At 42.1% G+C, this 14,324-nt stretch overlaps 1 protein-coding gene across 2 annotated transcripts in view; it reads left to right on the top strand.

The window, feature by feature from the left end:
• NBN (nibrin) overlaps positions 1-14,324 on the top strand; it is a 39,465-nt gene that overhangs the window by 2,740 nt on the left and 22,401 nt on the right. For both annotated transcript variants that reach the window (XM_069959910.1, XM_069959911.1), the window contains exons 2-7: positions 1,898-2,031; positions 2,845-2,993; positions 4,885-5,044; positions 8,813-8,916; positions 10,292-10,409; positions 11,025-11,215. In XM_069959910.1, the coding sequence (XP_069816011.1) occupies positions 1,898-2,031; positions 2,845-2,993; positions 4,885-5,044; positions 8,813-8,916; positions 10,292-10,409; positions 11,025-11,215 (856 nt within the window). The remainder of the gene's footprint in view (positions 1-1,897; positions 2,032-2,844; positions 2,994-4,884; positions 5,045-8,812; positions 8,917-10,291; positions 10,410-11,024; positions 11,216-14,324) is intronic.

Genomic DNA, 14,324 nt, shown 5'->3' on the forward strand with positions numbered 1-14,324 from the left:
AATGGTGTGTTTACACAGACAGATTCATCTGACTGATTCATCTGACTGATTTTTTAAGCCAAAGCCAGGAATAGATTTGAGTAAAGGATAGATCTCAGTCTTTCCTTTATGACCTGTTCCCTGTTTATAGTCTGTTCCTGACTTTGGCTTCAAAGATCTGTCAGATAAATCTCTCTGTGTAAACGCACCATAACTTTTACTAATTATATTATCAGCTATGCAGCTGACCAGGAGACAATGCTCTTTGTTATGCAGCAATTCATTCAGTATAATGTCACTGTTTTGTTACAGAGGTTTTGGTGCCGTGGGACAGGGGAGCCGACCATGCAATGCGAGCACCTTAGGATTCTCTGCTACTGAATGTAGACGTGCATTCCCCATGATATAAAAATTCTGCAACAGATTTTCTTATGCTGCATTTACACGGAGCGATAATTCGCCCAATCGTACGATTAACAATATCGAAAGAACAATGTTATTTTTAGAACAATCAGCGGTTAGACGGAACGATATATCGTATGGAAAAATCGTTTTGTGATCGCTTAAGCCTATCTCGCATATAAGTGAAATCGGTGAACGGCGGTTTACACGGAACGATCTGCGAATTTTTTATGAACGACGATTTTAGAACATGTTGTAAGATCAAAATGAACGATTTCTCGCTCGTCGCTTGATCGTTCGCTGCGTTTACACGTACGATTATCGTTCGAATTCGATCATTATCATGCAAATTCGCACGATAATCGTTCCGTGTAAACGCAGCATTATAGATCTGTGATTTGCCGATCCTCTACTATTCCTCGTAGAAGTCTACAAATAAATTGATGGCTGGGTGTTATTAGCTGGGGCGTGTCTCTACACAACCTGAGCACTGATTGGACAGTGTCAGGTTAGTACAGCGGCACGCCCACAGCTGGTAACATCCATTTAGCTATTCAGTCATAAATTTCTAATAACAAAGGAACAGCACAGGGAGATGGAAGGGCTGGCTCTGTCCTTTCCAGGCATTGACCTGGTATTGCAGCGCTTCCAGGTTCTGTGCACAAAAAAATGTTCCAGAATTATCTGATGAAGAGAACAAGAATTTAGTAAGAAAGGTCAGAAGAGGCCACATGTCCTCTTTATTGTGTGCTATTGATACAAAAAAAAAAAAAAAAAAAATATATATATATAATTTTATTTATTTATTTTTAATACAGGACAGTCATTTCCTAGTAAAGTAAACCTGTCAGGTACCTGGTGTCCCACATTACCGGTCCTAGGTCCTCACAGTTGAGGAGAATGGCTGTCTGTGCTCTATGCCAGGGTATGGGAAACCTTCAGCCCTCCAGCTGTTGCAGAACTACAAATCCCAACATGCCCGGACAGCCAAAGCTTTGCTGTAGCTGTCTAGGCATGATGCTATATGTGATGCTGTGTAGAGCTAAAAAAGAAGTTTGAGGGATGCTTTTCCCCTATACCAGTCCAGTGCCCATAATCCCTTCACTATGAGTACAAGCCATGTTTCCAATGCCTCCTTTTCCTTTGTGTTCTTTGTTGCTTTTTAAATGGGAAATAAAATGTGTCTCTTGTTGCCTTTTCAATGGGAAAATAAATCAGGCAGGCCAGCAGGGAGGTGCGGAAATTAATATACCTGTGCTTCTGTAGCGCCAATTCCGCTGGTAGCTGCCGGCTGTCATTTTGTGTTGGAATCAATGTACATCACATACCCGGCTTTGTCGCTGCAACATCAGGTCAGCTGGACCTGGGAGCGGCGCTAGGGAGCACGAGGATAGGTTAGTGTACTGTTCATTATGTATCCCCCCCCCCCCTGCCTTTCAGCTTTTTTTAAAACCTTGTGGGGCTTCTCCTTTAATGTCTTTCCTGTAGCAGTGATTTGTTCTCCTTACGTTACCAGGACTGACCCATCACTTCCTCACTGGCACTGACTACGTTGTGGGAAGGAAGAACTGTAAAATAATAATAGAAAATGATCAGTCCATCAGTAGAGCTCATGCCACCTTCTCTGTCAGTCACTCTGCCTCCAGCCTGGTAAGTCGGTGTGCCCTTATGCATTTTAGAAGGTTACTGTCATTTATATGAATGTCATTCAGACACGTCAAACATTAAAGGGGTACTCTGGGACTTTAAAACTGTCAACTGCTGCACTTATGTACAACATAACAAACAAGCCATTCTAACCTCACCGCACTCCCCCAGTGTCCTCCTGCAGTGTCTTTGGGTGATCACAATGAACACTGTCACTTCCAGAAGGGCCTTGTCTCTGCGGTGACAGCCCACTTAGCCAATCACTGGTCGCGGTGCTGTCCCATCTCAGTCAGTGATTGGCTCAGTGGGCTGTCACTGTCAAAACAAGTCTGTCCCAGAAGTGATAGCGGTGGCAGTCATCATGGGAACCCAGAGGCTTTGGGGGGAGTGCAGTGAGGTAGCAATAGCTGTTGTATATAAAAAGTGGCTGAGTACCCCTGTAAGATAACAATCCTCAGACCCAGTCCATTGTTCTGGCCAACCACCTGATCAGCTCCCAGCAGTAGTAAGGCTTCGTAGACCACTCCTGCTATGGGTCGGATCGGCTGGCCGCACACTAACCTTAGCTGTATCCTACAATGGCACCAGGAGTTGAGCTGCGGCGTCACAACTTTACAATGAACAGCATGTGGCTTCTGGCCCTGTGCATAGTGTAGAGCAGCTGATGATAATTTCAGCCTGGAAAACCCTTTATAATATGATGTGAATTTCGGTTCAGAAAGCATTCATCATAAGAGAGATGGTGCATTCATGAGTTATGTATCAGTGTACTGTATATCTATATAGTTTATATCATCTGGTCACTTATTCTTTTAGGGTCAACCAGACATAATCCCGGTCTTAAAGCTTAAGGACTCCTCTAAATACGGCACCTTCATCAATGGAGAAAAGATGGAGACTGGCAGCGTGAAAACCTTAAACCCTGGAGACCAGGTCACGTTTGGTGTATATAACAGTAAGTTCAGGTAAGATGTTCTGAAGCCACAGCTGGTTATTTTCCTGTATGATTCACTGAATAATAGAAGGTGAACTATAGAAATGCAGTGTGGTGAATCATTATACAAGTTATTATGGTTTTATAATGCTGCACAGGATGAAGATAACACTTGTATTCAGGATCCATGTTAGTGCTAAGTAAGGCTATGTTCACACTATGTAAAAACAACGACTGTCTTTAATAAAATCGGCCATTGTGTTCAAATAACAGCCATTGTTTGCACAACAGCTGCTGATATGAAATACGGCCGTTGTTTTTACATAGTGTGAACGTAGCCTAAAGAGGCTTCTGGTGGAAGTAAATGTAGCTGTACATAGAAATATTTCTTTTCGTTTGTTACTATATCTGTTCCAAAATTCTAGAGAGGTGTCATATGCTTCACAACTGTTTACATCTTGGCGGCACTGTACTGACACAGTTGCACAGCTGTGACAGTACAGTACCGCAAAGATTTTAACTGTTGTGGAGCTCTGGCATCATGATGATACATGATGCTGGGAGGTCTGTTAATCCAGCCCGTTGCACATGTCCCATTCACAGACCATATTCACAAAAGTGTGAATGCAGCCTAAGTCATTAGACCTGTGATGTGAACAGGACTTGTTCCTAAAGTAAGGCTGCAAATAAGCACAGGTATGAAACCACCATGAAACGGAGGTTAAGGGGTTAATCTAAAGTGTGGTAGTTGTTCATCAGGCAGGACACATGCAGCGGCCACATTGTATTTTCCTATCCGGATACATGCCGCTAGGTTTTTAAATTGGACATTTCCTCCAGCATTTCCCTTCCCGGCTTATTGTAGAAGGTTCCCGATGAGAAGCCTGTGGGTTCTGCTCTAATACTTTCTCACCTCCCTAAAACTGATTACACCAATAATACAAACACCGACTGATATGTGGCTGTTTCCGTATACTAATAATAAAGGGGAGGTAAACCATCCAATCATCTTTTTACTTGTATGTTTCATCAGAGATCTGACATGTTACTAGTCACCATTGTCTGACATTATTAGAAAGTTAAAGCATATTTTTTTTTGGCAGAAATCAATAGTACAGGCGATTTTAAGAAACGTTTTAATTAGGTTTATTAGCCAAAAAATGCATTTTTATCATGAGAAATCAGTTTGAAGCTCTCCCCCCTGTCTTTATGGTTCTCTATAGGGAGGGGAAGGGTGGAGGGAGATGAGGCACCAAAACAGGACAACAAAGAGTTATTTACAGCTACATCACAGGGCTATCTCCTCTGAAGTCAGCACTGACCTCTCTGACCTCTGAATACTGGCTTTCACACAGCTCCCGCTGTGTAATCCTTTTTTTCTCTGCTCTCTGCTGCCGACGAATCTCCCTCCTTCTCCCTCCCCTCTCCATAGAACAGACAGGAGCATGTCTGATGCAACAAGATGTGATTTTATGATAATGAGCAGTGAATGGAAAAGAGGAGGGGGGGCTGGGTAAAGTCTTTTTGAATGCAGATGATGGCATATTTGCCTAATAAACCCAGTTACAAAGTTTCTTAAAATTACCTTTACTATTGATTTCTGGAGAAAAAAAAAACAAAACAAAACAAAAAAAACTTTAAGCGTTGATGTCTCAGGACAGTCCATAGAGGAACTAACAGAGTCTATACTTTATCCCTATGTACCAGTCTGCCATTTACCTTATTCACGTAACATGTTTTGATTTTGTAGTGTTTTGTTTCTCACTTCCTATTGCTTGTATAACGCTCTGGAATCAAAGGCGCTTTAACAATAAATAATAATAATAATCTCCCAATCTTGGATAGACGGCCTCAGCCCTAGTGATATAGTTTATGTTGCAAGGACATAGTGTATGACGTATCTCTCCATTTCTTCCCTCCAGGGTAATATATCAGCCCCTAGTGATATGTTCTTCATGCCTAAATGACTCTGAGAAGAGTTCTTTAACACAGTCACTACTGACATTAGGAGGGCACATTGTAAATAACTGGACAGAGAAATGCACCCATTTAGTGATGACCTCTGTGAAAGTGACTATCAAGGTAAGTACATGAAAAACATATGTAAAGTATTTAAGCTATACAATGGAATAAAGAGTAATCTGCCATATTGACCATCCGGAAAAGTACTGCAGTAAATCCACAGAAGGAAGAGTAGTGAGGAATCTGGATGTAATAGGGTGCACTGAGGCCCTCCTGTGGGCAAATAGGAAATTGTCCCCTCAGTAAATAGGATTCCACAAGTGCTGGTAATGAAGTAGTGTGTCCAGCAGTGACAAGACAATTGTACAACTACAGTTCCGGGTTAGGAGCGATAAATCATGTAGTACTTGTCTGCTGGCAGTGAGGTTGTGCTCTGTGGGGGTAATGCAGCACTTGGTAGCTTCAGGGTATATAGCTCCGCAGTTAAGCAGAGTGTGATATGGTTAGAATATATACAGCCTACTGGAGCGGTGACGTCCACAAGAGTGTGCACAGTGATATGCCTGAGGCTGGCCGTGAAGAGAGGTGCAGCAGATCTCAGCCTCCACTCCAGTCAAAAGAACCTGACAGTCCTCCCTAGCTCACTGTGCTCCACCAAAAAGACGGTCATCCAGCTCGCTGAACCCCCATCAGTCCTTCATTTGGTTTCTGATCTGCAGCAGGTCCCAGCACAAACAGGTAGGCAGCAGGAGGTAGCCAGGAGTCTGGGAGCTTTCTTCCAGAAACTGCACCTCCCCTGTCCTCAGTTTGGGAATGGGGTCCTGCAGCTGTGTTCCACTGAAGTAAATAGAGCTGAATTGTAATACCACACACAACCTGAGGACAGGGGTGGTGCTGTTTCTGCAAGAAAGTAGCTGTGCTTTTTTCTTATACTTGATAACTCCTTTAACCACTCTAATATGGGGCTCACAAACCCGAACTTCGAATGTACTTCCTGTGCTCTCTGGATATGCCCAAAGGGCTCTAGATCCTTTAGGGGGGTTCATTGGACAATGGTCAATGAGTAAAGAAGGACCAGGCTGGTAGATTGTCCAGTGTAGCCAGAGCCGTGCTAAAACATGGCTGTACACAATGCCCTGTCCACCAGAAGTCAACTAAAGTGTAGCTAAAGAGACTTATGACTTTAGTTCTATCCCAGATCTCATAAACCAAGGAAAGAGTCCAGAAGAGGAAAACTCTAGAGCTGATGATTTTTTTGGAGGTGGTGTTGACCACATGACACGTGTTCCCTTCTCCTCCATCAAAAATACATTGCTGAACATAAAGCAGATGCTGCTGTTTGCTGTGGCAACACATGTAGGTCTGTGCAAAACAAAAAATAATATAAGCCGGAACGGCTGTCAAAGCTGATTATTGTCACATGGGATATTCCTACAGGCTGCTATGCCATGAATGAACAATACCGCTCCTTATATACTCACTGAAATGTAACATGAAAGTGAAAGGAGAAAGCAATAAGAAAAAAACAGCCCTCCTAATACTGTGAGAAGCAGCTCTGCATCCTATAGTCACATATTGGGGTACAGGTAATAATACAGTATTGGGCCTTATGCACCCATGACCTAATAACTTGTCTACCGCTGCATACCAGGAACATAGAGACATCTTAAAGGGGTACTCCTACGTGAAAGTAATTTGTAAATGACTTGTATTTAAAAATGTAAAAACCTCACGTCTTCCAGTACTTAACAGCTGCTGGATGTCCTGCAGGAAGTGGTGTAATCGGTCCAGTCTGAAACAGTGCTCTCTGCTGCCACCTGTGTCCGTGACAGGAACTTTCCAGAGCAGGAGAGCTTTTCTATAGGGATTTGCTACTTTCCTGGACAGTTCCTGACACGGACAGTGGTGGTAGCAGATAGAACTGTGTCAGACTGGAAAGAATACACCACTTCCTGCAGGACATACAGCAGCTGATAAGTACTGGAAGCTTGAGTTGTTGTTTTTGTTGTTGACCCATATACCCCAACCGCTTAGTGCCCCCCCCCCCCAGCTCATACTAACCATCAGTGGACCAATTAAAACTTTGACATGTCAAAATTTTTTAAAGACAGGAACACATTTAGGGCCCTATTACACGAGACGATTATTGTGCGAAAAATCGTTATATCGTTAGAATTTAAACGATAATCGTTCTGTGTAATTGTAGGCAACGATCGGAAAATCGTTCGTATGTCATTGATCGTTGATTTAGATCTGAACCTAAAATTATCGTTAATCGTTCGCTAATCGTTCGCTAATCAATCGCTGTAATTCCACACTCGTTTGCTCAAGTTCGCATTTTTTCATTAACCGTTCATTGTAATAGCACATTGTTCATTGTTTAGCTGGGATCATAAAGAATAAACGATCATAGTAACGATCACAATAACGATCATAGTAATGATTGCAATAACGTTCGTAGTAATGATTGTATCTAACGATTATTGTTCTGTGTAATATGGTGAACGATTTCAGGTTAACGATAAACAATCTCGTTTGCAATTGTTTATTAGTAGTCGTTAATCGTTAAAAATCGCTCAGTGTAATAGGACCCTAAGACTTGATTATGCAGTTAAAGAAGAAGTCCAGCGAAAATTATTATTAAAGTATAGTATTGTCCCCCAAAAGTTATACAAATCACCAATATACACTTATTACCGAAAAAGCTTATAAAGTGCTTTTTTCCCTGCACTTACTACTGCATCAAGGCTTCACTTCCTGGATAACATGGTGATGTCACGACCCGACTCCCAGAGCTGTGCGGGCTGTGGCTGCTGGAGAGGATGATGGCAGAGAGACACTGAGGGACACAGGGCACTGGGGGGACACTGAGCATCCCTCTGCCATCATCCTCTCCAGCAGCCACAGCCCGCACAGCTCTCAGAGTCGGCTCGTGTCATCAGCATGTTATCCAGGAAGTGACATCACTATGTTATCCAGGAAGTGACATCACCATGTTATCCAGGAAGTGACATCACCATGTTATCCAGGAAGTGACATCAGCATGTTATCCAGGAAGTGACATCACATGTTATCCAGGAAGTGACATCAGCATGTTATCCAGGAAGTGAAGCCTTGATGCAGTAGTAAGTGCAGGGAAAAAAGCACTTTATAGGCATTTCCTGTAATAAGTGTATATTGGTAATTTGTATAACTTTTGGGGGGGGGGGCAATACAAAACTTTAATACATTTTTTTGCCAGACTTCTCCTTTAAGGGGTTAATCCAAAGTGTGGTAGTTGCTCATACAGACACATGCAGCAGCAACATTGTATTTTCCTATCCGGATACATGCCACTAGGTTTTTAAATTGGACATTTCCTCCAGCATTTCCCTTCCCGGCTTATTGTAGAAGGTTCCCGATGAGAAGCCTGTGGGTTCTGCTCTGATACTTTCTCACCTCCCTGAAACTGATTACACCAATAATACAAACACCGACTGATATGTGGCAGTTTCCATATACTTATGCTAAAGGGGAGGGAAACCATCAAATCATCCTTTTACTTGTATGTTTCATCAGAGTTCTAGACTCTGGACTGACCAGTTTTAGCGTTTACTCCAGAATATAGACTGACACAGTCCATACAAGTACTATATTTACCATAATAGACGTGTCAGGAGAGCGGCCGCTCCTCTATGATTGGTAGTATTGGGATTCAGGTCAGATTTACTAATCCAGTCTAACAGCACAAACTTAGGGCAGACTGAAGACGTGTCATATTTATTATAGATCTAACCTAAAACTAGCCACCATTGTCTGACTTTACACCACCTATTGGTCACTCTACGAATACATAAGCTGAATGTTCTTTCCACAGATGTTCTGATCTCCTTTCCCCTTGTCTTTTAGACACTATGTGCATTGATCTGCTGTAGATCTATCATAAAACCAGAGTACTTTCGTGAGGTGATTTCAGCCATCCAGCAGAGGAGACCGCTACCTGCAGATGAAAGGTATATCAGTGGGTCTCAGGCCCCCCGCTATGTGGCTCCCCAGATATAGCAGCTACATCTCTGGGTTTTTAGCCTCCCACTGATCACGAGAATGACCTGGAAGGAGCACAATGCTAATCGCTGGTCTCTCACTGCAGGACATGAGCTCTTTAGCCTATAATATTCCTCTCCTGTTGTGCCTCTTACTAGTGATTAGTGAAGGAATAAAAACACTCAAAACCCAAATGATCAAAACTTCTCGTGTCTCTAGAGAAATGGCCGCATCTACAGCCTTCCAAAAAAAAAAAAAAAAAATACCACACACGTGGTCATCATGAGAAGCTCTTACTAGGCGTTTTACAGATTATAGGCAGGATGACCGCAGAACCAGACTACATAGGGTTTGTTTGTTGTCTGTTACCATGGAGATGCATGGGTCCACAAAGCAGCCGCAGGAACAAAATCATAGCAAGTTTTACATTTTTGCTTGAAAAGTTTCTTTTTTCATTGTAGATTAGAGATGAGCACAAGTCGAGCATTTGAATATCAGTGGCTGAAGAAGTTGGATGCAGCCCTAGGGAGTCTGGGAAATCATGGATACAGCCTACCGGTATTCAGATGCCGAATGGATGCTTTTCTTGAAAAATATGATATTACAGGTTATCGACATTAGATTTCATGTAGTAGGACGCTCATCCAGGGATTTATTCTAATTGGCATTGGAGTCGGGAAGGAATTTTCTCCCTGGGATGGGGCAATTGTGATCTGCCTCATAGGGATTTTTGCCTTCCTCTGGGTCAACGCAGTAGGGTTTCTGTATTTGGAACTTAATGGACTCTTGTCTTTGTTCAACCTTATAAAAGGGGTTGGCCACTATATAGTAAAATTTTTCAGTGTACAGTATTAGTAAGTGTACTCACTGTATATACTGACAGCAGCTCCCTGTGTACCTCATAGAGCTAAAATCAGACTCCCCTCCTCAAGGCTGGGCTGCCCTACTCTGTGGTAAGTCTGTCCATAAGATGGCCGTGCCCATGCCCCGCCCCCAGTGTCCACCACTGAGCCTGTATATATCTATGGAGCAGGGCATGGTCACATGCTCCTCCATGTCGGCCATCTTATGGACAGACTCACCAGGGAGCTGCTGTCATTAAGTAATGTGAATATACTTACTTATACTGCACACAAAACAATCTTACTATAAAGTGGCCAACCCCTTTAACTATGTAATCGTCGGGCTCGATCATGCTCATCTCTATTGTAGATGTAGTGGAGCAGTAAAAAAAATAGTTGCAAAGGTCTATGTAGCCCTCTTCTTTATACCGTGTAAAGTCTAATCCCAGTTGCGTTGCGTGATACACTCCGTCGTCTTTCATACCTATGTGTGTGTTTTCAGTTTCTTTCCTATAGTTGATGAACCATCTCTGCAGTCCGAGTCAGTGAATCTCTCAGAAAACACAAGGAGGAGAACCATCTTCAAAGACAAGACGTTCCTTTTTTTAACGGCAAAGCAGGTATGTAGTGTGTGTGTAAGACTTAGACATTTCCTCCTCTTACTTCCTGACTCTAAATATACGGAAGCATTTCCTGTGCGCTATTAACAGATTAACATCGGCAAACCACACAATATACAGTATGACAGGCATGATGTACAGCTGGAGTGCAATTTATAGGAGAGAAAAAACCACAAGCACTATAAGACTGTGCTGCACCTGGCATCCTGTAGCTGCCGAGGAAGACAATATGATTGGTCAGGGTCTCAGCGTTATACCCCTGATCGATAGATTGAGCAGTGGTGGGTTCTGTGTCTGTGTGAGCAAAGCGGCCCTATAGATTTACATTGTGGGGTTTGTCTTGGTCACATGACACAGAGCCAGCAGAGGAAGTGGATGGAAAGGTCAGATATCAATCAGAAATGTGTATATATATATATATATATATATATATATATATATTTATATATATATATGTCTTTTATCTCAGTCTGCTGTGTCCTCCATCTTTTACGACATAATGATGATTGATCAGACTGCTTGTACAATGTGACGTACATTTTTACTGATCATTTGTTGTAGTAATGACTAGAGTTGAACGAACCTATAGTCAATGTTATATTTTAATCTTTACAGCACAAGAAGTTGAGTGCAGCCATTCATTATGGAGGGGGCAAGACGAGGCTTCTGACAGGAGAACGTTCCGACAAATCCCTGCTGGAAAAGCCCAGTGTTTGTGTGATCGATGTGGGGGGAACAGATTCACAGTCATCAGAGTCGCAGGATTTCTCAGCCTGGATCAAATCTACATTGGATATTCTGCAGAGGTTAAACCTTTCTGCCTTTTTTTTAACCCGTTAATACTGTCAGGGCTGTATTACTCACCCAAATTCTGCCCAATACGAGCACTGAACTAGATTGGCACTAATTTAACTCGATGTGGGCGATGTGTGGCCGATAAATGAGGATTTTTTTGCAGGTTAACCAGTTTACAAAACAGGACAAGCATACTCATCTTGGTGCTATCAACTATGTATAGAGTGAGCCTGCACGATACACGGTATCCCCCAGCTACTATCAGCAGCTAGGACCGCAGCTCTTAATTAACCATTTAGATGCTGCTAACAAACCTGATAGCAGCATTTAAATGGCTTGTAAACACCTTCATTGGTGTTCTGTGGGGGCATTGCATCGTAGGAAGCCAATCCATTATACTTACTGTCCAGGGTCTCATCAATGCTCTGACACTGTCCCTGACTTGGTCATTGCTTCAGGCCTTCAGCAGCCTGTAGTAATCGAGCACAGATAAGATGGAACAAAGCAGTACATGTGGACTGCATTGATCCCTATGAGCAATCTTGGTATTGCTCATAAGAGTCCTAGGGGGACTACAAATAATTGGAAATACCAAACTGCAAAATTGCTGATTTTTGCTCACATCACGTCCAGAAAAATTAAAATAAGTGATCAGAAAAGTTACATATACACAAGCAAGGTAGTGATAAAAATTACAGATTATGACACAAAAAATTAGCCCTCCCACAGCTCTATAGACCAAAAAAATTAAATAATTATAAGGATCATAACAGAAATTTTAAACACATTTATTTAAAAAAAAGTTTCAATTTTTTAAAAGCATTAAAATAAAAGTTATATACATCGTCGTAATCATACGGACATGTCATATTTAGCACAGGTATATATTTGCTCTTTCTTTAAGGGGTTAAAGGGGTTATCTGGAGAACAGGAAAGGTCCTACCTCTTTTGTTCTCTGGTGCTCCTCTTCCTCCTTCTGATCATCTCTGGTCTTAGCTTCTAAAATGAGAGTGGGGCTGGAGACTTTTGAGGGCAATGATCAATAGCTCCCTGATGTTTCCAATGTTGTGGCAACATCAGGGAGCTATTGGACTTTGTGTGTGGGCGTTGTATTGCAACCTGCTTCTGCCCATTCTCCTCTTGGACATTATCACCAGAGATAGAGGAATTGGGGAGAAGAAGAGGAAACATTTTCTGCCCTGTGGATAATCCTTTTTAAAGCAATGCTTCTGCCAATGGACAGACATTTGCTCATTTGTCAGCTTATAGCTGGACTTATTATCTTTTTTTTTTTTGTACATAATTAGAACTTAATTAATTTTGTTGGATCTGCTTTTTTGTCAAACCTGACTGTCTGGGCTTTGCCATGTGATCAGTATTACCAGGCTTCATTGCAGGTAATTTTCTTGTCATAAACTATTTGATTAAGCTTGGTAATGCTGACCACATGCCAAAAATTAATTATTGTTAATTTAGATGAAATTGCAGAACCCACATAATCAATTAGACTCATTATGTAAATAAAAACCCATCAAAACCATCTTAGTGTGTAGCCATAGTAAATGCTTGCAGAATTAAACTGGTTTCTTTATTCTATAACTTTATCCACCAGCTTTTTATCACTTAGAGACCCCTGCTAGTAAGCTGGTGCTTTCTATAGGACTTTTAATGATACTGATTTTTAACAATGAATTTAAAAGAAATTGATTATTATTCTTAAAGGGAACCAATCAGCACTCAATCAGATTGTGATTGAAAAGGAAACCAATAAGATTGTGCTAATATGGTTCCCAGCTGCACAGTATAGATCTACGGTGCAGCTTGCGGAGCATACCGGCTGCAGCAGTAGCTTTACAAAGGGAAAAATATGTTTTATTACGCAGGGAGAGGGGTGGCAACTAGTCATCTGGGCGGAGAGCCGCCCGTGACTAGTCACAGCTTTCTGCCTGTCAGTACGCAGTGCAGGGTGATTGACTGGCAGAGAGCCATAATTAGCTTCCTGCCCAGATGACTAGTTGCCGCCCCACTCCTGGCCTTGCGCAGCATAATAAAACATTGCTCCGCAAGCTGCACTCTAGATCTATACTGTGCTGCTGGGAACCATATTGGCACAATCGTGCTGACTGGTTCCCTTTAAAGGGGCATCTCACTATTGAATATAATGATCATTGTATATTGCGTAAAACTTGAACACTGCCATTTTTATGCTGTTTAAAACCAATTCAGTGAAGAGTTAGGACATTTACGTACATTGTTTGGTGCCACCTGGTGTTCAGAATGAATATCATTGTTCCATGTCCACTTACTGAGCTGAGTCTGTTGGACGCACATGCTCAGTCACTTCCCCTACACTCTGCATAGTGATCATTTGTTCTCTTCAGAGCAGCCAATAGAAGTGGCTTTCAGACCACTTGTTGTAGAAGAAGCAGAGCCTCTGCAGTACATGGCAGTATAGGGGAAAAGACTCCTTTTGCACAGGAAGTCAGAAGGGACTGTACTATCAGCTGCCAGAGGAGGAGGAGACTGATTCTATCCAGAGCCCACCATAAGTAGCAAACATTAGCAGAAAGGACAATACATAATAGAAAAATATAGTGGAAATCTTTATTTAATATGCTTGAAAGACTGCACATTACATAACATTACTGGGAGGACAAGCAGACATCTTGAAAAATGAGAGGGATTGATTCCAAAAATATATTGTAAAACTGTGTAACATTTTATTATGCAATGATAATGTAATTCCACTCAGAGTTGAGAGCCCAACCCTCAGGCACTATACATCTATGAGGATCTTGCAGGGAGACATGAAGTTCTTGGCAGATGCTTCACTTGCTCCCTATACTTTTACTTTCTGTTATTAAGAAACAGAGTTATCCTTGTTCTGGCTCGGAGGAGCTGGCCTGTCCATCCCAAGGGTGCAATAAAGATTCAGTGGGTATTTCCATCTGGGGTAGTTATGCCTTATCCACAGTATGTACAGGATAGGGCATACCTATGAGGTGTGGTCCCTGTAATTTAAAAAAACGGGGACTGAGAAAACTCCGCTCTCCCCAGTGCCCTCCACTTCTTGTTTCCAGTGATGTGCCAACCCTGCAGGAAAAGAAAGTCCACCAAATC

The sequence above is a fragment of the Dendropsophus ebraccatus genome, chromosome 2, assembly GCF_027789765.1.
Source record: "Dendropsophus ebraccatus isolate aDenEbr1 chromosome 2, aDenEbr1.pat, whole genome shotgun sequence".
Lineage (NCBI taxonomy): Eukaryota > Metazoa > Chordata > Amphibia > Anura > Hylidae > Dendropsophus > Dendropsophus ebraccatus.